At 41.1% G+C, this 25,321-nt stretch overlaps 1 protein-coding gene across 3 annotated transcripts in view; it reads left to right on the top strand.

Annotated features, from left to right (window-relative positions):
- IQCK (IQ motif containing K) overlaps positions 1–25,321 on the top strand; it is a 163,301-nt gene that overhangs the window by 107,547 nt on the left and 30,433 nt on the right. Inside the window, exons 7-8 of one of the 3 annotated variants that reach the window (XM_027528185.1) lie at positions 17,841–17,952; positions 18,224–18,589. In XM_027528185.1, coding sequence (XP_027383986.1) covers positions 17,841–17,952; positions 18,224–18,285 — 174 coding nt within the window. In that variant the 3' untranslated portion in view covers positions 18,286–18,589. Of the gene's footprint in view, positions 1–17,840; positions 17,953–18,223; positions 18,590–25,321 lie in introns of those variants that run through there. The other 2 variants (XM_027528182.1, XM_027528183.1) reach the window with 2 other exon arrangements.

Genomic DNA, 25,321 nt, shown 5'->3' with positions numbered 1-25,321 from the left:
GCTCAGCTGGTAAAGAATCCACCTGCAGTGCAGGAGACCCCAATTTGATTCATGGTTTGGGAAGATCCACTGGAGAAGGGACAGGCTACCCCTCCAGTATTCCTGAGCTTCCCTTGTGGCTCAGCTGGTAACGAATCTGCCTGCAAGGCGGAAGATGAGTGTTTGTTAAAACACTGATTTCTGGGCCCCCATTGCTAATTCAATTCTGACTTCATAGGTCTCAGGTGGAGCCCATGAATTAACATTTCTAACAAATCCTAGGTGATGCTGATGTTGCTGATGCATGAGCCGTATTTTGGGTATGAGTTAAGTAGCAGATAAACACAGCTGGAAGAGTAATTAGTAAGCTGGGGGATAGATCTGGGAGACAGAATGTAGCAGAGAGAGAGAGGTGGGAAATGTGGAAAAGCATTGAGACAGAGAGAGAGTGAGAAAAGGTTCAACATAGGTCTAATAGAAGTTTCAGAGGGTGACAACAGAATGAATGGAAAGAGGCCACTTTCTGAGTTGAGATACTGAGTGAGAATATTACCAAGTTGAAGGAAAGTGAATCTTGGACTGGATAGAACGTGACAAAACCACATCAAAATGTTTCGTGGTGAAACTAGAATACCAAAAGCAAAGAAGCCTTAAAGCTATCTTGAAGGAAGCATTACCTACGAAGGAAAAACAATGACGCTGAGACTTCTAATCAGCGGTAGTACGTGCCAGAAGACAGAGAAGTGTATTATCATCTAATCCTAAAGGAAAGTAACATTCAACCTAGAATTATATGCCCCGTGAAATTATCATTCAAGAGCAAGAGTAAATACATTTCCAAACACATCTCTTACTGAAAGAACTGCTAAATGAGGTTCTTCAGTTAGAAGAAAATTGAACCCATAAGGAAGGAGTGAGAATGGGATGCAAGAAGCAATGGTGAATGAAAAAACTGTTAAATCTAAATAGGCACTGACTATTATATATGCATATATGTGTAATACAACATTTATACACTATGTAATATATAAAATACACATACACACACGCATGCACTCACACACACACACACAGATCCCAATGGGGGATAAGTTAGAGGAAATGGAAATTCTAGACAACAATCATAGGAAACTTGAGAGTAGAAAGACTGGAGTTAAAGTGTTCTAAAGTTCTAAAGAGTGTCCTTAATGATAAAGGAAAATTAGTTTTCTATCAGATTAGACTGATATGTAAAAATGCTATTCAACCCATTAAATTGAATTTACTACTTACTAATGTGCTACTCACCCACCATTTAAAAAATAATTTTTTAATGGAAGCAATCTAAGGGCCCATCAAAAGATGAATGGATGAAGAAAATGTGTATATGCATATATACAATGGAATATTACTCGGCCATAAGAAAGAATGGAATCTTTCCATGTGCAACAACATGGATGGACGTAGAGAATATTAAGTGAAATAAGTCGGGGAAAGACAAATACCCTATAATTTCACTTATATATGGAATCTAAGAAAACAAAATACATGAATAAACAAAAGGGAAAGAGAGTCATAGATACAGAGAACCAGCAGGTGGTTGCCAGAGGGGAGGTGGGTGGCCAGAGGAGAGAAATAGCTGAAGGAGATTAGGAGGTACAAGCTTCCAGTTGCAAAGTAAATAAATTAGGGATATAAATGTACAGTCTGGGGAATGTAATCAGTCATTCGGTTCAGTTCAGTCGCTCAGTTGTGTCCAACTCTTTGTGACCCCATGGACCGCAGCATGCCAGGCCTCCCTGTCCATCACCAACTCCTGGAGTCCAGCAAAACTCATGTCCACTGAGTCGGTGATACCATCCAACTATCTCACCCTCGTCCTTCAATCTTTCCCAGCATCAGGGTCTTTTGCAATGAATCAGTTCTTCACATCAGGTGGCCAAAATATTGGTGTTTCAGCTTCAGCATCAGTCCTTCCAATGAATATTCAGGACTGATTTCCTCTAGGATTGACTGGTTAGATCTCCTTGCAGTCCAAGGGTCTCTCAAAAGTCTTTTTCAACACCACAGTTCAAAAGCATCAATTCTTTGGTGCTCAGCTTTCTTTATGGTCCAACTCTCACATCCGTACGTGACTACTGGAAAAACCATAACTTTGACAATATGGACTTTGTCAGTAAAGTGGTAATGTCTCTGCTTTCTAATATGCTGACTAGGTTGGTCATAGCTTTTCTTCCAAGGAGCAAGTTTCTTTTAATTTCATGGCTACAGTCACCATCTGTAGTGATTTTGGAGCCAAGAAAATAAAGTCTGTCACTGTTTCCATTGTCTCCCCATCTATTTGTCAGGAAGTGATGGGACTGGATGCCATGATTTTAGTTTTCTGAATGTTGAGTTTTAAACCGGCTTTTTCACTGTCCTCTTTCACTTTCTTAGTTCCTCTTTGCTTTCTGCCATAAGGGTGGTGTCATCTGCATATCTGAGGTTATTGATATGTAATCAATAATTATGTAATATCTGTGATGAAAGATCATAATATAAACTTATCACGATTAGTTTGAAATGCATAGAAATTATTGAATCACTATGTAATAGGAACTAAAATAGTGTTGTAGATCAATTATGCTTCAAAAACCAACTTATAGAAAAAGAGATCAGATTTGTGGTTACCATAGGTGGGGGTGGGGGAGGGGGAATTGGATGAAGGATGTTCAAACTCCAGTTATAAGATTAAATAAGCACTGGGGATGTCAAGTACAACATGATAAATATAATTAACACTGCTGTATATTCTGTATGCAGAGAAGGCAACGGCACCCCACTCCGGTACTCTTGCCTGGAAAATCCCATGGACGGAGGAGCCTGGAAGGCTGTAGGCCATGGGATTGCTGAGGGTTGGACATGACTGAGCGACTTCACTTTCACCTTTCACTTTCATGCATTGGAGAAGGAAATGGCAACCCACTCCAGGGACGGGGGAGCCTGGTGGGCTGCTGTCTATGGGATCGCACAGAGTCGGACACGACTGAAGTGACTTAGTAGTAGTAGTAGTATATTCTGTATGAAAGTGAAGAGAGTAAATCCTGAGTTCTCATCACAAGGAAAAAACTTTTTCTGTTTCTTTTATTTTGTGTCTATATGAGATGATGGATGCTCACTGAACTTATCATGGTAATCAGTTCATGATACATGTAAGTCACACCATTGTGCGATATACCTTAAACTTATACAGTACTATAGGTCAATTATATTTCAACAAAACTGAAAGAGAACAATTTTTAAATAAAAATGCTGCTCTAAACACACTTCTAATTCTCCCTGAAAGCCCAAGTAACTCCTAAGAAGCATATTGTCATACCACAGATGAATATCTGTATTTCTACAATACCAGAAAATATGTGAAATCTGTGGGTTTTTATAACTAGTTCCTAAAGACAATAAGGAACACTCATAACCACCAGAATGAAACCAAATTTGTTTTGTTTTGCCAAATATCTGAGAAGTCACAAAACTTACCTACATGAGAGAGTTGGGAACTCAGAATATTTCAGTAGGTAATTGAAAGAGATTTCAAAAATGTATGTTTCCTCGATGTTGAAATCTGTCTTTCTAGAGCATAAAACCTTTCAATATAGTCATTAGGATGTCACGTCATGGCAAAGATGTAGTAAGGACTTGTGGGCACCATGGGAGGGCTGCCCACCGTACTACTTCTCTGGCATCTTAGCAGCAACTGTAATGCATTATCTTGCTCCAGAGTAATTAGCAAGTCTCCAGGGAATCATCCAGAGAGGCTCGTTATTGCCATGTTTTTGCCAAGAAGCAAGGAAAACAACTGAGCTAAGAGGAATTAAGAAGTATAGTTATGTAGGGTAGTGTCAGTCTCAGACAGCCTCTCTCTCTCTGCCTGCAGTCGCCACCTCACAGATCCATTACCTGTCTACCAGCTGACCAATGCCTAAAGTGATGCAATTATGAAATCCTTTATGTATTCAATATGTTGTAAACCCTTGGGAGAAGGTCTCACTTTCAATTTTATGAATCACTGGCTCTTCAGTCTCTTGGCTCCTAAACAGCAATTTTATGATGCAACCTCAGAGCAGGATTCAGATTATTCTCATTACTTTATTAATTGATTTAAGAAATTGCTAATACCTTGAGAGCTTACTATGTGCCAGACAATATATCATCTTGTTTTCATAATGACCCAATGAGGGAAATATTTGCATTACTCTATTTTATAAATAAGGAAATGGAGGCTCAGAGAGTTTAAACAACATGTTCAAAGATGTCTCAATTTATAATTTTCAGAGCTGAGATTCAACTTCAGGCTTTCTGGTCCAGAATTGGCGATCTTCACCCTATGTTGGCTTTCATTGAAATAATATATAATTAAGAGAATTTGATTGCTTCATGGGCATTTGGGAGGGGGGATTTTATTTCTGTTTCTTTTCTTTTTTTCTTCCAGTTTTATTGAGATGTCATTGACATACAACATTGAATAAGTTTAAGGTGTATAGTATAATGATTTGACTTACATACATTGTGGAATGATGACCGCAATAAGTTTAGTGAACATACATTATCTCATATATATATACAAAATTAAATAGAAAAAAAATTTTTTCCTTGTGATGAGAACTCAGGATTTGCTCTTTTAATGGGCATTAAAAAAAAAATTCACATCCACATAATGGTGTTTTCTTCCTAGTCTTACCCAAAGTCAAGTACACAATAATGTGTATAAAACTCAGTGTGCCTATCCTGGAAGAGCAGACGGACTCCGCGTGGTAATTTAAAGAAGTAAAAGTAGAAAGCCACTCGAAAGGGAGCCTTTGTTTGCAATGAAATTGTTTATGTGTTAAACATTACTCTGCACTCTGTGGTATTTGCTGATTGGTGCAACCACCACCATTTAAATGGATTCCCTAATCATGACGATAATGACCAGGATTAGCCCAGTTCAATGGGTGCATACTTTCCCCAGGGCTTACAAAAGCCTTCTCTAGGGATCCAGGCTTTCCTGGTAATAAGTTAACTACAAGGCTGCTGTATTCTGCGCTGGTAAACAGCAGTCCTCAACTAAAAATGATGGAAATCAAAGAAAAGATGAAGGTCTCGGCCCAGACAGAGGAAAATCACCCTAACCTGTTCAGTAGAACCCTGAGAACAACTGCAGACTTCCTGAGTGGTGGGCAAATGGGTGTTTGTTTGTTGAGTACTTAAGTGATTGAGAATTCAAGGGATTATAGCAAAAAATCCATCAATGATTTTTAAGTTAAAGAACTCTTGTTTGCCTCTCAGCAGCCTGCTATTTAAAATTAAAACACGTGTATTCCTAAAACAATATGTGGTCATTGTAAACATCCCAAACAATTCAATCCAGAAAAACATGTAGTGAAAAATGAAAGTCCCTCTCCCCACCAATTTCATTTTCTCCCTAGTCAGTTCAGTTCAGTTCAGTTGCTCAGTCGTGTCCGACTCTTTGTGACCTCATGAATTGCAGCACGCCAGGCCTCCCTGTCCATCACCAACTCCCGGAGTTCACTCAGACTCACGTCCATTGAGTCGGTGATGCCATCCAGCCATCTCATCCTCTGTCGTCCCCTTCTCCTCCTGCCCCCAATCCCTTCCAGCATCAGAGTCTTTTCCAATGAGTCAACTCTTCGCATGACCAAGTACTGGAGTTTCAGCTTTAGCATCATTCCTTCCAAAGAACTGGAGAAGGAAATGGCAATCCACTCCAGTGTTCTTGCCTGGAGAATCCCAGGGATAGGGGAGCCTGGTGGGCTGCCGTCTATGGGGTCGCACAGAGTCGGACACAACTGAAGCGATTTAGCAGCAGCAGCAGGAGCTTCCAAAGAACACCCAGGACTGATCTCCTTTAGAATGGACTGGTTGGATCTCCTTGCAGTCCAAGGGACTCTCAAGAGTCTTCTCCAACACCACAGTTCAAAAGCATCAATTCTCCAGCACTCAGCTTTCTTCACAGTCCAACTCTCATATCCATATATGACCACTGGAAAAACCATAGCCTTGACTAGATAGACCTTTGTTGGCAAAGTAATGTCTCTGCTTTGGAATATGCTATCTAGGTTGGTCACAACTTTCCTTCCAAGGAGTAAACATCTTTTAATTTCATGGCTGCAGTCACCATCTGCAGTGATTTTGGAGCCCCCCAAAATAAAGTCTGACACTGTTTCCCCATCTATTTCCCATGAAGTGATGGGACTGGATGCCATGATCTTCGTTTTCTGAATGTTGAGCTTTAAGCCAACTTTTTCACTCTGCTCTTTCACTTTCATCAACAGGCTTTTGAGTTCCCTTCACTTTCTGCCATAAGGGTGGTGTCATCTGCGTATCTGAGGTTATTGATATTTTTCCCAGCAATCTTGATTCCAGCTTGTGCTTCTTCCAGCCCAGTGTTTCTCATGATGTACTCTGCATATAAGCTAGATAAGCAGGGTGACAATATACAGCCTTGACGTATTCCTTTTCCTATTTGGAACCAGTCTGTTGTTCCATGTCCAGTTCTAACTGTTTCTTCCTGACCTGCATATAGGTTTCTCCCTAGAGGAACCCACAACTCCTTCCAAATTTTAAGAATAAACCAACTGTAAAGAAATAATTTGACTATAGTAAAGCAACTTGCTGATTATAATTAGTATTAACCCTTCTTTAGTGATTCAGAAGATTCTCCAAGTTTATTCTCATTTAGGGTATGAGTTGTCACAGGGAAGAAATGTAAGGATATCTGTGTTCTTGGATCCTGATAAACAGAAGCTTGTGGGAAAGTTGTGGATAACCCTCTTTTTGGCCTTCTGGAAGAATTTGAGCTTGCTCAGACCACAGCTGATAATCTTCCTATCCAGATCAAAGATGTTGAAGGTACCTAACCTTATGAAATAAGACTTTGGGGAACACTATAAAAGTGTTGATTTGTAACTTAAAAGATTTGGGGGATTATTTCTATGACATAAATATTGGGTCATTTTTATTCTCTGAAATTTGCATCACTTTATAATTTATAGGTAGATACATATATAGTACTTTATATGTATATATAATTTTTAAAATATATGTTTATAGACAAATTGTATTTGTTTAAGCAAGAATAGTTTTCATTTATAAATTCAACTGAAAACAGTCAGTCTTCTTTATTTTGGAAAAAGAAAATTACTTGAGTAGTTATCTTAAAACAAGTGAGGCACACTATATCCCATACCCTGGGAGAGGAAGTAACAGGAAGAATTTTATTTTTCTTGAATTTGATCAGGGCAGTTCTCCAAATTCCTCTTGGTGAGTAGAGCTCTGGGGTGCTTTGGATTGATCTGCATAAAGAAACTAGAAACTTTCTGGAAGGGAAGGGATAGAAATCATCCCAACCCCAACATTTCTCAAGATTCCTAGTTATAAAAATCCATGGGAGAATCCTTCTGGAAGACAGCAGGACTGTTGGGAAACTAATCCAGGAAGGTAAAAGGTTAAAGGATGTTCATGACAGCAAGTTTGCCATGACTGGGCTCCCTGCCAATTTAAAGTGGTTGTTTTTGCTTTGAAACTGGAAAAAAAAAAAGTACAGTCATCCCTCAGTATCTACAGGGGATTGGCTCTAGAACCTGCATAGATACCAGAATGGGAGGAAACTCAAGTCCCACAGATGCTGCTTGGTATCTGAAGTTCCACATCTATGGATTCAACCTACTGTGGATTGTGTAGTACTGAACGGTGTAAGTGGATACAAGCAGTTCAAACCCATGTTGCTCATGGGTTAACTGTACTTCCATATGTTAGTGGTGGATCTGGATCTGAATAGATTTTGCTGCTTGTTCTTTTGTTTCAACTTCAACTTTTATTTTTCCAAAATAAAGAAGACTGTTTCTAGTTGAATTTGTAAATGAAAACTACTCTTGCTTAAAAAAATATAATTTGTTTATAAATATATATTTTAAAAATTACATATACATGCAAAGTACTATATATGTATATACCTATAAAGTTATGCAAATTTCAGAGAATAAAAATGACCCTATATTTATGTCATAGAACATAATCCCCCAATTTGCAAGAGGTATGCAAATCTCTTTGGATATCTAGGAGACTTATAATGTGCTATATTCAACTAAACCACATTGCCACATTTAAATAATAATCTTTCAATCCAGCTGTGATGAGCATTTTGGGAAGAAATTCATATGCTAAACTGTAAGCAGCATTAAATATGTCAGGATTTAATAAGTGTATACTAAGCTTTATTCACAATCCCTGTACCTTATTTAGGAGGTGAATAAATTTTAACTTAAAGAAAAAAGCATTAGGGGAATAGAATTGAGAGGTTGGAAATGAAACCATACAACTGTGGTCAGATGATTTCTAACAAGGATACCAAGACTATTCAATGGGGGGAGTGACTGTCTCTTTAACAAATGATGCTGGGAAAACTGGATGTCTACATGGAGAAGAATTAAGTTGGACTGTAGTTTTATGGGCTTCCCTGGTGGCTGAGACACTAAAGAATCTGCCTGCAATGCAAGAGACCCAGCTTTTGAAAGATTGTTGCTGACACACAAAAAGATGCTGGGATTCTTGGCCTCCAGAGGAGAAGAATTCAATCCAGGACCAGAGATGAGGCTTGATCGCTCAGAGCTTTTGTGTAACAAAGAACTAGAGCTCCAAGCATCCTTACCTTGTCCTGAAGAATCCCGGAGGAGCCCCCAAGATGAAAGGTTGTTGCTGAGCCACGCAAAGATGCCAGGATTTTTGGCCTCCAGAGGAGAAGAATTCAATCCAGGGTCAGAGACGAGGCTTGATCACTCAGAGCTTTTGTGTAATAAAGTTCCATTAAAGTATAAAGGAGATAGAAAAAGCTTCTGACATAGGCATCAGAAGGGGGTAGAAAGAGCACCCCTTTGCTAGTGTTAGCCATGGAGTTATATACTCTCTAATTAGTTATTACAGTGAATCAAAAGAATGTCTAGAGGTTGTAAAGACCTCACTAGACCTACTCCCATAATTTACAACCTTAAAATAACAGGATTAGCTGGAAGGTTTTTTCCAGAGACTGTCCTCAAGCAGGATACATTATTGTTATATAATCCTAAGAAATGTAGAGGGACAAAAAAAGTTTGTCCTTTCTTCCTCCTTGAGAATTCCAGACCCCTCTCTCCTTGGGGACCCCTGGACTTCTTATCAATCTGCCTAGGAATTGACTCTCTCACTTTGATCCCTGGGTCAGGAAGATCCCCTGGAGAAGGAAATGGCAACCCACTCCAGTATTCTTGCCTGGAAAATCCTGTGGATGGAGGATCCTGGCAGGCTACAGTCCATGGGGTCGCAAAGAGTCGAACACAACTGAGCGACTTCACTTTCTTTCACTTCCTAATGCTATACTGTGTAAAAAATTAACTCAGAATGGATCATAGAGCTAAATACAAGGTCTAAAGCTATACAACTCTTGTAAGAAAACATACAAGTAAATCTTTAAGGTCTTGAATTCAATAGTGATTTCTTAGATGTGACACCCAAAGCACTAGCAACAAAGGAAAAATATTCAATTGGACTTCATCAAAATTAAAACCTTTGTGCATCAAAGGACACTATCAAGAGAGTTAAAAGACATTTTACAGAATGGGAGAAAATATTAACAAGCATGTATCAAGTAAGAGTCTAATATCCAGAATATATAAAAAATATAATTCGACAAGAAAAAGACAACTCCATTTTATAAAGAGCAAAGAACTTCAGTAGATATTTCTCTGAAGAAGATATACCAGTGGCCAACAAACACATGAAAAAATGCTCAATGTCATAGTCATCCAGTTCAGTTCAGTTCAGTTCAGTCGCTCAGTCGTGTCCGACTCTTTGTGACCCCATGCATCACAGCACGCCAGGCCTCCCTGTCCATCACCAACTCCCGGAGTTCACCCAGACTCACATCCATCAAGTCAGTGATGCCATCCAGCCATCTCATCCTCTGTCGTCCCCTTCTCCTCCTGCCCCCAATCCCTCCCAGCATCAGAGTCTTTTCCAATGAGTCAGCTCTTTGCATGAGGTGGCCAAAGTACTGGAGTTTCAGCTTTAGCATCATTCCTTCCAAAGAACACCCAGGACCGATCTCCTTCAGAATGGACTGGTTGGATCTCCTTGCAGTCCAAGGGACTCTCAAGAGGCTTCTCCAACACCACAGTTCAAAAGCATCAATTCTTCAGCGCTCAGCCTTCTTCACAGTCCAACTCTCACATCCATACACAACCACAGGAAAAACCACAGCCTTGACTAGATGAACCTTTGTTGGCAAAGTAATGTCTCTGCTTTTGAATATGCTATCTAGGTTGGTCATAACTTTCCTTCCAAGGAGTAAGTGTCTTTTAATTTCATGGCTGCAGTCACCATCTGTAGTGATTTTGGAGCCCAGAAAAATAAAGTCTGACACTGTTTCCACTGTTTTCCCATCTATTTCCCATGAAGTGATGGGACCGGATGCCATGACCTTCGTTTTCTGAATGTTGAGCTTTAAGCCAAAGGAAAAGCAAATCAAAACCAAAGTGAGATACCATTTTACATCCACTAGGATGGGTATGATAATAAAATTTTTTAAATGGAAAATAAGTATTGGCAAGGATGTGAAGAAATTAGAACCCTCATGCATTGCTGATGAGAATATAAAATGATGTAGCTACTGTGAAAAACAATTGATGACTTCTAAATAAGTTAATCATAAACTTACCATACAACCCAGCAATTCCACTCCTAGGTATATACTAAAAAAAAATTGAAAATAGATGCTCAAGCAAAAACTCATAAACTTATGTTTGTAGCAGCTCTATTAAGAATAGCCAAAAAGGTAGACACAACTCAAATGTTCATCAGCTAATGAATGGATAAACAAAATGTGGCATGACTATGCCATGGAATATTATTCAGGAAGGAAGTACTGAAAATGTTATAAAGTGAATGAACCTTGAAAATATCAAATCCTAAGTGAAAGAATCCCCTTCATGGATCACAGCCGTGGGATCATAAACAAAGGGGCTTATGTAATTCAAATAAGCTAAGAGCCAAGCTGGTCAGGGCCACACAAGACAGATGGGTCATAGTAAAGAGTTCTGACAACATGTGGTCCCCTGGAGGAGGAAATAGCAACCCACTCCAGTATTCTTGCCTGGAGAACCCCATGGACAGTATGAAAAGGCAAAAAAGATATAACACTGGAAGAGGAGCCTCCCCAGGTTGGAAGGTGTGCAATATGCTGGGGAAGAGTGGAGAGCAATTATTAATAGCTCCAGAAAGGAAGAAGTGGCTGGGCCAAAGTGAAAATGATGCTCAGCTGTGGATGTGTCTGCTGGCAAAAGTAAATCTGATGCTGTAAAGAACAATATTGTATAGGAACATGGAATGTTAGGTCCGTGAATCAAGGTAAATTGGACATGGTCAAGCAGGAGATGGTGAGACTGAACATTGATATCTTAGGAATCAGTGAGTTAAAATGGGTGAATTTAATTCGTATAACCATTTTATCTACCACTGTGGGCAAGAATCCCTTAGAAGAAATGCAGTAGCCCTCATAGTCACCAAAAGAGTCCAAAATACAGTATTTTGGTACACTCTCAAAAACAACAGAATGATCTTGGTTCATTTCCAAGGCAAACCATTTGACATCACAGTAATCCAAGTCTATGCCCCAACCACTGATGCCAAAGAAAATTAAGTTGAATGGTTCTATAAAGACTGACAAGACCTTCTAGAACTAACACCAAAAAAAAAAAAAAAGGTGTCCTTTTCATTTTAGGGGATTGGAATGCAAAAGTAGGAAATGAAGAGATACCAGGAATGACAGGCAAGTTTTGTCTTGGAGTACAAAATGAAGTAGGTCAAAGGCTAACAAAATTTTGTCAAAAGAACACACTGGTCATAACAAACACCCTCTTCCAACAGCACAAGAGATGAGTCTACACATGTACATCACCAGATTGGTCTACACCAAAATCAGATTGATTATGTTCTTTGCAGCCAAAGATAGAGAAGCTCTATACAGTCAGTAAACACAAGATCTGGAGCTGACTGTGGCTCAGATCACAACCTCCTTATTGCAAAATTCAGGTTTAAACTGAAGAAAGTAGGGAAAGCACCAGGCCATTCAGGTATGGCCTAAATCAAATCTCTTATAATTATACAGTGAAGATAAATAAATTCAAGGAATTAAATCTGATAGACAGAGAGCCTGAAGAACAATGAAAGGTTCATAGCATTGTGCAGGAGGCAGTGACCAAAATCATCCCAAAGAAAAATAAATGCAAGAAGGCAAAGTGGTTGTCTGAGGAGGCTTTACAAATAGCTGAGGAAAGAAGAGAAATGAAAGGCGAGGGAGAAAACAAAAGATATACCCAACCGAATGCAGAGTTCCAGAGAACAGCAAGGAGGGATAAGAAGGCCTTCTTAAATGAACAATGCAAAAAAGTAAAAGAAAACAATAGAATGGGAAAGACTAGAGATATCTTCAAGAAAATTGGAGATATCAATGGAACATTTCATGCATGGATGGGAACAATAAAGGACAGAAAAGATAAGGACCTAACAGAAGCAGAAGAGATTAAGAAGAGGTGGCAAGAATATGCAGAAGAACTATACAAAAATGATCTTAATGACCCAGATAACCACAATGGTGTGGTTAGTGGTCACTCACCTAGAGCCAGACATCCTGGAATGTGAAGTCAAATGGGCCTTAGGAAGCATCAGTACGAACAAAGCTAGTGGAGGTGATGAAATTTCAGCTGAGCTATTTCAAATCCTAAAAGATGATGTTGTTAAAGTGTTATGCTTAATATGCCAGCAAATTTGGAAAACTCAGAGGTAGCCCCAGGACTGGAAAAGGTCAGTTTTCATTCCAATCCCAAAGACAAGCAATGCCAAAGAATGTTCAAAGTACTGCAGAGTTGTGCTCATGTCATATTCGAGCAAGGTAATGCTCAAAATCCTTCAAGCTATGCTTCAGCAGTACATGAACCGAAAGCTTCCAGGTGTACAAGCTGGGTTTCAAAGAGACAGAGGAACCAGAGATCGAATTGCCAGCATTCATTGGATCATGGAGAAAGCAAGGGAGTTCCAGAAGAACATCTTCTGCTTCATTGACCATGCTAGAGCTTTTGAAGGGGGGCAAGCAGAGGATGAGATGGTTAGATGGCATCACCAGCTCAAAGGACATGAATTTGAGCAAACTCCGGGAGACAGTGGAGGACAGAGAGCCTGGCGTGCTGCTGCTCATGGGGTTGCAAAGAGTTGAACACAACTTAGTGGCTGAACAACAACAATAAATGAAAGAATCCAGACACAAAATGCTACCTACTAATGAGTTTATTTATATAAAATATCCAGAATAGGAAATCCATAGAGACTGTGAATCTACAGATTAAGATGAGACTGTGGAGACTACGGGCTTCCCTGGTAGCTCAGCTGGTAAAGAATCTGCCTGCAATGCAGGAAACCCCGGTTTGATTCCTGGGTTTGGAAGATCCCCTGGAGAAGCGATAGGCCACCCACTCCAGTATTCTTGGGCTTCCCTTGTGGCTCAGTTGGTAAAGAATCTGCCTGCAATGTGGGAGACCTGGGTTCAGCCCTTGGGTTGGGAAGATTCCCTGGAGGAGGTAATGGCACCCCACTCCAGTACTCTTACCTGGAAAATCCCATGGACAGAGGAGCCTGGTGGGCTGCAGTCCATGGGGTCGCTAAGAGTCGGACACGACTGAGCGACTTCATTTTCACTTTTCACTTTCATGCATTGGAGAAGGCAATGGCACCCCACTCCAATACTCTTGCCTGGAGAATCCCAGGAACGGGGGAGCCTGTTGGGCTGCCGTCTATGGGGTCACACAGAGTCGGACACGACTGAAGCGACTTAACAGTAGCAGCGACTAAGCACAACACCACACATGGAGACTACAGCAGATTAGTGGGTGCCAGGGGCTGGGGAGAGGGGAGAATTGCAAGTGACTGCTTAATGCATTTATGATTTCTTTTTTGGATGATGACGATCTTCTGGAATTAGATAGTGGTGATGTTTGTACAATATTGTAAATACACTCATGCCACTGAATTTTATACTTTGGTTAAAATGATAGATTTTATGTTATGTGCATTTTACCGTAATTTATAAGAACTGGAGTTCCTGGTGACTTGACTGAAAATCTAATGGGAGGGAAGGGCAACAGGCTCCCAAAGTCAAGTTACTATGAGAGAAGTAAGAGGTAGACTCTCCCGATGGGGGAGGAACACAGAGGAATGGCAATGAGGTGGCTGGTACTGTGAGTTGGGACTCAGTGTAGCTCTTTCGAGGACCGTGTTCTTGCCCTGGAAAGGTGGATGTGTGAGTGACTTTGAATGGTTCAAATCAAAGGATTGCAGTGATCACAGTAGGAAGCCTGGGTTCCAATGATCAGAGTAGGAAGTCTGAAGACCCAGTGGTGTCCGGGAAAATCGGGAGGTTGGGTTCTGGCTTGGAGGCGTCGCCTGGATCAGCAGAGCTGGGGGCAGCTGCCCCTTTAGAGGAGCCTGTGCTCTCCCACTTGCCCGCTTCCTGGGCTTTCTTTACTCATTTTCCTTAAATGCCAGGTCCCCAGGACGCCATGACACTCCACTCGCCTCCTCTCCACAGCCAACTCCAGGTTGTCCTTCCACACTCAGCCCAGAGGCGATCTCCTCCATGAAGGCTTTCCCGACCTCTCCAGGCTGAGTTCGCTTCCCGCTCTGTGTCCCCTTGTACTCACTGATATCCTTACTCTTACCACACCTTACTGATCTTGCTCCTGTGAATCCTGTGTCTCTCAAGGGAAACTGGAACATCTTGCCTATGTTTGAATCCATTTCCTAGCTGTGAGATTACACAAACCACTTAAACTTGGTTTCCTTATCTGTAAGATGGGGATAATCTGCTTTTGATGGTTAAAATATATAAAAACCTAAACAATGACTGAGACATAAATGTTCAATAATTATGAGTTATATTAATGGTTTAATAATTATTATTATAATTACCACTAGTTATTTCTTTATTCCCAATGCCTTGTACAAAGCCCAGTATGCAGTAGGCACTCAATCAAATAAAACTGTTTTGTCTAGAACTCTGCTGTCCTGTACAATAGCCACCAGCTACATGCAGCTATTGAGCACTTAAAAATATCCAAATTTAAATATTCTGTAAGTGAAATACATATCAGAGGTTGGATACTTAGTATGGAAAACAGCAAAATAGTTCATAAAAATATTTTATATTGATTATGTGTTGAAATGATATTATTTTGGATCTTTCAAGTTAGATAAAATGTATTCCTTTTTAAATATTTATTTATTTGGCTGCATCAGGTCTTAGTTGCAGCACTCAGGATCTTTGATCTTCATTGCACCATGTGGGGTATTTAGTTGAGCCATGTGGGATCTAGTTCCCTGACCAGGAATCAAATCCAGGCCCCACTGAATTGGGAGTGTAGAGTTTTAGCCACTGGACCACGAGGGAAGTCCAACAAAATGTATTCTTAAAATAATCTTGCCAGTTTATTTTCACTTTTTGAAATGAGATTGCAATAGAACTATCATGTAATCCAGCAATTTCACTTCTGGGTATTTACCCTAAGAAAACAAAAACACTAATTCAGAAAGATACAGGAATTCCTGGTGCTCCAATGGTTAGGACTTGTGTTTTCACTGCCAAGGGCCTGCATTTGATCCCTGGTTGGGGAACTATGTTCACTGCAGCATTATTTACAATAGCTAAGATTATGGAAGCAACTGAAGTGTCCATGGATGGATTAATGAATCAAGATGTGTTATATATATATATACTGGAGAAGGCAATGGCACCCCACTCCAGTACTCTTGCCTGGAAAATTCCATGGATGGAGGAGCCTGGTAGGCTGCAGTCCATGGGGTCGTGAAGAGTCAGACACAAATGAGTGACTTCACTTTCACTTTTCACTTTCCTGCATCGGAGAAGGAAATGGCAACCCACTCCAGTGTTCTTGCCTGGAGAATCCCAGGGACAGAGGAACCTGGTAGGCTGCCGTCTATGGGGTCGCACAGAGTCGAACACAACTGAAGTGACTTAGCAGTAGCAGCATACATGTGTTTCAGTTCGGTTCAGTCGCTCAGTCGTGTCTGACTCTGTGCGACCCCGTGGACTGCAGCACGCCAGGCCTCCCTGTCCATCACCAACTCCCAGAGCTTGCACAAACTCATGTGCATTGAATCAGTGATGCCATCCAACCATCTCATCCTCTGTCATCCCCTTCTCCTCCTGCCTTCAATCTTCCCCAGCATCAGGGTCTTTTCCAGTGAATCAGTTCTTCAAATCAGGTGGCTAAAGTATTGGAGTTTCAGCTTCAACATCAGACCTTCCAATGAATATTCAGGACTGATTTCTTTTAGGATTGACTGGATCTCCTTGCAGTCCAAGGGACTTCTTGAGTCTTCAAGACTTCAAGAGTCTTCTCCAACACCACAGTTCAAAAGCATACATTTTTTGGTGCCCAGCTTTCTTTATAGTCCAACTCTCACATTCATACATGACTACTGGAAAACCATAGCCTTGACCAGATGGACCTTTGTTGGCTTTTTAATATGCCTGCCTAGGTCAGTCACAACTTTTCTTCCAAAGAGCAAGTATCTTTTAATTTCATGGCTGCAGTCACCATCTTCAGTGATTTTTGGAGCCCCCCCCCAAAAAATAAAGTCTGCCACTGTTTCCCCATATTTGCCATGGAGTGATGGGGCCAGATGACATGATCTTAGTTTTCTGAATGTTGACCTTTAAGCCAACGTTTCCCCCTCTCATCTTTCATCAAGAAGCTCTTTAGTTCTTCACTTTCTGCCATAAGGGTGGTGTCATCTGCATATCTGAGGTTATTGATATTTCTCCTGGCAATCTTGATTCTAGCTTGTGCTTCCTCCAGCCCAGCATTTCTCATGATGTACGCTGCATATAAGTTAAATAAGCAGGGTGACAATATACAGCCTTGACATACTACTCCTTTTCCTAGTTTGAACCAGTCTGTTGTTCCAGTTCTAACTGTTGCTTCCTGACCTGCATATAGATTTCTCAAGAGGCAGGTCAGGTGGTCTGGTGTTCCCATCTCTTTCAGAGTATTACTGAATCATAAAAAAAGAATGAAATCTTGCCATTTGTGACAACGTGGATAATTCTAAAGGATATTAGGCTAAGTAAAATAAGTCAAAGAAAGACAAATACTGTAAAATTTCACTTATATATGGAATCTAAAAAAACAAATGAACAAATAAAACAGACTCACAGATAGGGAGAACAAACTGGTGGCTGCCAGAGGGGAGGTGAGTGGGGGAATGTGCAAAGAGGTGAAGGTGACTGAGAGGTACAAAAACTTCCAGTTATAAAATAAATGTCATAGGGATGTAACTTACAGCCTAAGGAATATAGCCAATAATACTGTAACAATTTTGTATGTGACAGATGGTTACTAGACTTATGGTGATCATTTCATAAGGTATTTAAATGTCAAATCACCTGGAACTAACATATTGTATGTCAATTATCCTTCAATAAATAAAGAAATATTTTTTAAAAATAAGATGAGACTTCAAGGAAATTTATAATTACACATGTAGTTTCATTATATTTCTGTTGAACAGCACAGATCTAGAAAGTTCTCAGCCTGCCATTAGTATAGCAAACCTTCATCCAGCCTCATTTACTCTTGAATATTACGTGAGCTTTAGGAGTATAGTTAATTCATTTAGAACAATGATTAATTTGGAATCAAAAGTAATCCAGGTGATTTACAAAGGATTTTCCTTGCAGGGCTAGCAAGTTAATGTGTAGAAGTGTGTAGAAAGGGAACTAAAGCTTTGCGGGAATTTTCCAGGTTCGCTGCGATCCTGAGATTCAAGAATTGCGTCAGTGGCAGAAGAAGCTCCGTGAGGACAAGCATATTCGCCAGCGAGTCAAAATCTTCTGGGCCAAACAAGAACAAAAAGGTCAGTTGTATGATTCACAACCTGTGGTTTATTCAGGAAAAGCCTGAGTCTTGCTCCAGGATCAAGAAGGAAGCCCTGCGCGGTTTCCTGGGGTCCTTGTTCTGCACGGAACTCCACTGGGGTAAGGGAGGGGGCGGCATGTTAAAGAGTCGGCTCCTGAATGACAGCGGTGACGCGATGTAACTGTTCCAGCTGTTCCCCTCACTTAGGTACACGTCAGTGTCATCCCGCGTTTGCAGCTCTCTCTCTCTCTCTCTCTCTCTCTTTTTAGCTACAAACAAAAAGAATAACCCATCATTTTGGAAACACAGTGCCCATCAGTGTGATGGGTAGTTATCATCTAAGCTGTTGATTGTGTGTCTGAACTTAAGTGCTGTTTTATGCCATCCTAGCCCCTTTTCTGAGAAATTAAACACATGTACAGAGTGAAGCGCTAGGAATAACAGAGCAAGCACCCTTCACCTGTCTTGTATATGTCACAATTTTGTCCTATTTGCCTCCCTTTTTTTTTTTTTAAACTTTGTTACTACATATTTGTGGTAGAAAAATTAGGAAAAAAATAACCAAAAAAGGAGAAAAGTCAGAAATGTCACCACTGTTAAAATTTTGGTGCACATCCTGCTATACTTTTTCCAGTACAAAATGATGCAAATAAATATCCATTTGTATATTATTAAATGTGGGTTTTTGCATTCTACTTCCCATATATCTGTTCATTCTATTGTGTTATCTACACTGTCACTGAACACACTCAGAACGTCATTCTGGTCAGCCCTAGAGAGTGGTATTGTGATGTCTAATAGCTGTGTGGTATTGATTTAGTGTCATTTATTTAACCAACAACATGGAATGAGACTCATGATGGATTGTCAAGGGGAAAATAACTGTAGGACAATAAATTTTCATTAAGAAAATTAAGATTCATTAAGAATCCCCTTGCAAAGCAGGAGACCAGGGTTCCGTCCCTGGGGTGGGAAGATCCCCTGGAGAAGTGAATGGCTACTCACTCCAGTATTTTTGCCTGGAGAATCCTATGGACAGAGGAGCCTGGTGGGCTCCAGTCCATGGGGTCACAGAGTTGAACACGAGTGGCTGACTAACACTCACTAACTAAAATACGTGCTTGGAAATAGAGATGTCTAAAAAGCCTGGAGAATACGTTAGTGTTAGTTTCCTTTAGGAATCAGGACTAGGGAAAATCTTGCATTTTGGGAATTTTTTAAATTATGAAAGCCAACGGGAAAAAATGATCATACCTCCCTCAACAGACCACCATCCTCTCACTGTCCATGCTCTGACCTCCCCATCCTCCCCGTTCCTTGTCCCTTTTCACTAGACTGCAGTCCCCCTAGTCTCTCTTGTTCTGCTGTATGTCAACACCTTCCTCACCTCGCGGACTGCACTTTCAATCCCTTTCCTGGCAAATCATCCTCCCCAGGCCGCTCTGTGGCCATTGCTTCTCACCCTCGGCTTAGGGGCATTAATGCCTCAGAGGGGCTGCCCCCACTCGCCTCTCCTAAGGGGACCAGGAACAATATGGAGCAATCTCAACATGGTGGAATCTAGAAAAAAGTCTTCTTTTTTTGCCCAGAGACTGTCTTCAATTCTGTTCTCTCAAATCTCTCTTTCCACTTCCTTCATGGCATGTCTCTGAAGTATGTTCTGATTTCATGAAGTCCAGCCTACTTAAAAATCTCAATCTCAGCTCCGATTTAATGCTCTGACTCAGTGGGGTTGGGAGTGGGAGGGAGGGAGATCCGGGGGCATCGTCCCCTCACTTCCTATGTGGTCCTCTCTTGGCTGCTGTTGCTTCTCTGGCTGAGACTGTGTGGCCATCTGTGTCCTGTGGGCAGGCGTCCCCACGCTGGCTCTCTGACTCCTACGTTTCACATGAGCAGTTCCTCAGAGCTCACAGGGCAGAAGCTTTGGGGGTCTGGTTCTGCCGCTCCCTCTTCTCCTTCCACTCAGACCCTACTTCTGCCAGCGCTCTCCCAGCGCTCCTGGGGTCTCCTTAGCCAGTGGCCGGCCCTCTTGATCCCAATGGAACAGTGTTCACTTGACACAGAGGAAACCGGGAGCCGACACGCAGACTTCTCCACTGCCCCCTTTTCTCCACCTCGCACGTCTCCCCAGTTCACACTGAACTTCCTCTCCCAGGCACGGTAGATTGAAGTGTGTGGAAATCTACCCTTAAAGGAGATGACCAATCAGATAATGAGGAGCCCCTAATCTTTCTGAGTTGTTCTCTTGGATCTTCCCTCCCCTGCCTTGGGCTTGGATGGGGGAAGCACCCACTTCTGTCTAAGGGAAGATAGAAAAATACAGCATTCTCCTTTAGGCCAGCAAGTCTCAACATTTTTGGATTGTGAACCAGAAAGAAATAGTTTTATGTCACAATCTATGACATATGAATATACTGATGGTTTCATATATACATAGCTAAAACAAAAGTTTTATAAAAAATGACCTTATTATATGGGCTTCCCTGGTAGCTCAGCTGGTAAAGAATCTGCCTGCAATGCAGGAGACCCCTGTTCGATTCTTGGTCGGGAAGATTCCCTGGAGATGGATAGACTGCTCCCTCCAGTATTCTTGGGCTTCCCAGGTGGCTCAGCTGGTAAAGAATCCACCTGCAATGTGGGAGACCTGGGTTTGATCCCTGGGTTGAAAAGATCCCCTGGAGAAGGGAATGGCTACCCACTCTAGTATTCTGGCCTGGAGAATTCCATGGACTGAATAGTCCATGGGGTCCCAAAGAGTTCGACATGACTGAGTGACTTTCACATACAAACCTATTATATGTAATGCCCTCTGGTATTTTCTAGTCTCTTGAGTTTTTAATTTAAGCATCAAAATTAACTGACAGCAATGAATGGACTAAAATAAATATCCAAATTTCCATAGGTATACAGAAATAACCAAATAAATAAATGTGGGAGAAGAGGAGGCTTTTCTCCCACATTAGAATGACAACTAACATGTTTAGAAGATATAATGGAATTTAAAAGTCACCATTTTGTAACCATATTAATAAATCAGTTGACTAAAGCAAGAATCATCAGTAGATGCTAAACCTCTGGGTGAAAGTTTATTGAGGGACATGATAGTCATAGTCTTAAAATATCTCTCCACAAGAGAAGGGAACCTCCTACACTATTGGTGAGAATGTAAACTGGTACAACCTTTATGGAGAACAGTATGGATGTTCCTTAAAAAACTAAAGCAGAGCTGCCACGTGTCTCTGACATCCCACTCCTGGGCATGTATCTGGAGAAAAACATGATCTGAAAGGATACATGCACCCCAGTGTTCACTGCTGCACTGTTTACAATAGTCGAGACGTGGAAGCCACCTAAATGTCCATTGACAGAGGAATGGATAAAGAAGATGTGGTAAATATATACAACGGAATATTACTCAGCCATTAAAAGAAGGAAATAATGCATTTGCAGCAACAGATGGACCTAAAGATTGTCATACTCAGTAAAGTAAGTCAGAGAAAGAGGAATATCAGATGACATCCCTTGTATGTAGAATCTGAAAGCAAATGATACAAATGAACTTATGAAACAGTAAGAGACTCACAGACTTCAAGAACAAACTTTTGGTTGCCAAGGGGGGAAGGGATATGGAGTTTAGGATCGATGTGTACACACTGTTATATTTAAAATGGTTAACCAACAAAGACCTCCTGCATGGCACATGCTACTCTGCTCAACGTTATGTGGCAGCCTAGATGGGAGGGGAGCTTGGGGGAGAATGGATGCATGTGCATGTATATGGCTGAGTCCCTTTGCTGTTCACTTGAAAGTATCACAACATTGTTAATCGGCTACGCCGCAATTCAAAATAAAAAGCTTTAAAAAATATCTAAGAAAATAATAACTTTGCACTAAAGAAACCTGGCAGACCCACCTTAACCAAGTGCTGAAGATTAATGTTACCAATATTGGGAAAAACTGACATCACCTGCCTCCTGATGTGATGTACTGAGGAAGACACACATCACACATTCTTACACACAACTCCTGTCAAAAATGCATGAGTGGAACCTATCTAATTGCGAGGGAACATCAGATCAACCCAAACTGAGGACATGCTTCAAAATAACTGGTGTGGACTCTTCAAAAATGCCAATGTTGAGAAAAACAAAGATTAAAGGAGACCAAAGAGATGTGATAGCTGAATGCTGTGCCTGATCTTAGATTGGATCTTGGATGGGGGAAAATTCTATAAAAGACATTACTGAAACAGCAAACTTTGAATATGGCTTTATGTTAATTAATGGTACATAGTATTATTAAGTTTCCTGATGTTGATCAATGTTCTTGGCCAATATCAGAAACCTCCTATTCTCTTTGTTTGTTTGTTTGTTTTGGATATGGATCATTTTTTTAAAGTCTTTATTGAATTTGTTACAGTATTGCTTCTGTTTTATGTTTTGATTTTATTGGGGGGATGTGGGATCTTAGCTCCTCAACCAGGGATCAAACCCACGCCCCCCTGCATTGGAAAGTGAAGTCTTAACCACGGGACCATGTCTTAACCACTTAACCACTGGACCATCTATTTGCCATGCTATTTCATGGCAAGTAGATGGGGGAACAACGGAAACAGTGAGAGACTTTATTTTGGGGGGCTCCAAAATCACTGCAGATGGTGACTGCAGCCATGAAATTAAATGATGCTTGCTCCTTGGAAGAAAAGCTGTGATCAACCTAGACAGCATATTAAAAAGTGGAGACATTACTTTGCCAACAAAGGTCCATCTAGTCAAAGCTATGGTTTTTCCAGTAGTTATGTATGGACTATAAAGAAAGCTGAGCACCGAAGAATTGATGCTTTTGAACTGTGGTGTTGGAGAAGACTCTTGAGAGTCCCTTGGACTGCAAGGAGATCCAACCAGTCCATCCTAAAGGAAATCAGTCCTGAATATTCATTGGAAGGACTGATGCTGAAGCTGAAACTCCAACATTTTGGCCACCTGATGGGAAGAACTGACCCATTGGCAAAGACCCTGATGCTGGGAAAGATTGAAGGCAGGAGGAGAAGGGGACGACAGAGGGTGAGATGGTTGGATGGCATCATGGACTCAATGGACATGAGTTTGAGCAAGCTCCGGGAGTTGGTGATGGACAGGGAAGCCTGGCATGCTGTAGTGCATGGGGTCGCAAAGAATTGGACATGACTGAGTGACTGGACTGAACCCCTGGACCACAAGGAAAGTCCCAGAAACCTATTCTTAAGTTGCATGCTGAAGGTTTTATGCAACTTAAACTCCAATGATACAGAAAAAAACAATAACACACATGCACACATATCCATACACATAGAAAATGATCAAGTATAAACAATGTTGAATCTGAGAGTTCTTTGGATGATTATTATGATTATGAATGAATGGACAGACGGGTGGAGTTCTGAGCTTTGTATGAGTTCACATACAGAGCCTGGTGCAGAGCAGGGGCTCATCACATCGGTGTTCTTAGTGTCCCTTTTTAAGAAGTAGGTTGAGCTGTAACTGTTTTGACAGGCTCATCTCTGGACAACTGCTGGCTCCTTTCATTTCAAAACTAGAAGACAATCAGAACTGTAATCAGATTAAAGATCAAGGAACATGCGGCAGTGTGCCTATTTATTTCTGATTTTACTTATTATTATTATTTTTTTTAGTTGATTTGCCACTGGCTCACTGATTAGTCTGGCTTGCTATGTGACAGTGAGTGCAGGCTGGACTTAATGCAGTGATCCAGCCAGCAGCAGAGGGCAGAATGACTGGTCCCATCTCGGCCACTTGCTGCCCATGTCCCTTGCCGTCTTTCCACCTTCCGAGGGTTCCAAAAGGAGCAGTGCTTTCCAAACAAGATGAGGTTTTCCGTAAATGTCCCATTGTGAACTTGTGGGTAAATTTCTCATTTGCAATGAAACTGTAGACATGGCCCTTGGGAAAGAAAACCGTTCTAAACACGGTCCCCAGATCTGTGGTCAGTTCAGAAGAAAGTCAGTGCAGAACAGTGGAGTTTTGGAGTTGGCAAGACTTGCCCTTGGAATCTTTTTGCTTTTATCTGTGTGACCCTGATCTAGTTCACTTCATTCAATCTCAGTATTCCCACGTGCAAGATGGAACTATTAATAGTCCTGTCTCATACAGTTGTTAAAGGATTGCAAGAGATGATCTTTGGAATAAGTCCTGGCACATAGTTCCCATACATGTTGGTTATTGTCATTTTAAAATATGTCTATGCTTCAAGCAGTTTTGCATTGATTTCCTCTACTAGACTCTAAGCTCGAAGGGGTTTCGTGCAGGGACTGAGTGTCTTATTCATCATTTAGCACAGAGCCTGGCACAGAGCAGACAGCCTATACATATTTGGTGGATGGAGCTCTGGTTTTCATTTTAAAGATGAATAAGTAGAGGGCCTGGAAGGTCGAGGGCTTGCCAAGGTCACACAGCCGGGGAGGCCCTAGGGCTGGGACTCAGGCATGCCCTTTCTTTGTCCTGTGTTCTGACACATCCCAGAGGAGAGATGCAGCGAGACAAGACACTCTCTTGGATTCTACCATCAGACCCAAAGCTCTCAGGAATCCTCCCGAATATGATACACGGCTTGTCTGATTTCTTATGACCTATGGTTTCTTGCTGTTTGTGTTTGCGATGACTGAGGCCCTTGCGTAGCGGCTGAATTGCCAGGACCAGGGTACAACCTGCTGCCCATAAAGTGAAGTAAAACTTTCTGTCTCCTTCAAGTGTCACTGAGCTGATTTACTTTGTTAAGTTCATGTACAACAGATTTATTCCTGTTGAAGGCCTTATGAATCTGGGTAGTGTGGAGGTTTTGACAATCAACTCCTTCCAGCCAAGGTGACATTGTAATTAGACCCCCAAAGAGCTCTGATGAAACAATTTGAAGATGAATGTTAAACACACGTAGTTCTTTAGATTTGTGGTAAAGAAAAAAAGTGGAGTGATTGCAAATAAAAATGGGTTTCATCTTCATGTAAAAAAAAGGCACTACAGACTCATCTATGTACAAATCCATCATACAAGCATAAGATTTTTTTTTTTTAGTGGATGCCATTTTATCCATATTGTTCTCTGGTATTTATAGTATGAATGGGTTTTGCCAAGTTCATTCCTTGGAGCAACCTTGGTGCAGACAGGAGGTCTGAAGGAGAGGAGCGTCAGCTGTCAGGGTAGAACCGTGGTCATTTATAGCCTGTCTCATGTTACACTGAGTCAGAGGCTGTCCTGCAGGATTTTCTTCTAGGACAGAGCGGTGTGAAGTTATTCTTAAGTCTCTATCCATCAGGACAGTTGCAGGAATTATTTTTAAAGCGTTTATGACAAGAATTATAGCCAATATAATCC

This window comes from Bos indicus x Bos taurus, chromosome 25, assembly GCF_003369695.1.
Source record: "Bos indicus x Bos taurus breed Angus x Brahman F1 hybrid chromosome 25, Bos_hybrid_MaternalHap_v2.0, whole genome shotgun sequence".
Classification (NCBI taxonomy): Eukaryota; Metazoa; Chordata; class Mammalia; order Artiodactyla; family Bovidae; genus Bos; species Bos indicus x Bos taurus.
Note: the sequence above shows the minus strand (reverse complement) of the source record. Positions and strands in the feature narration are given on the sequence as shown.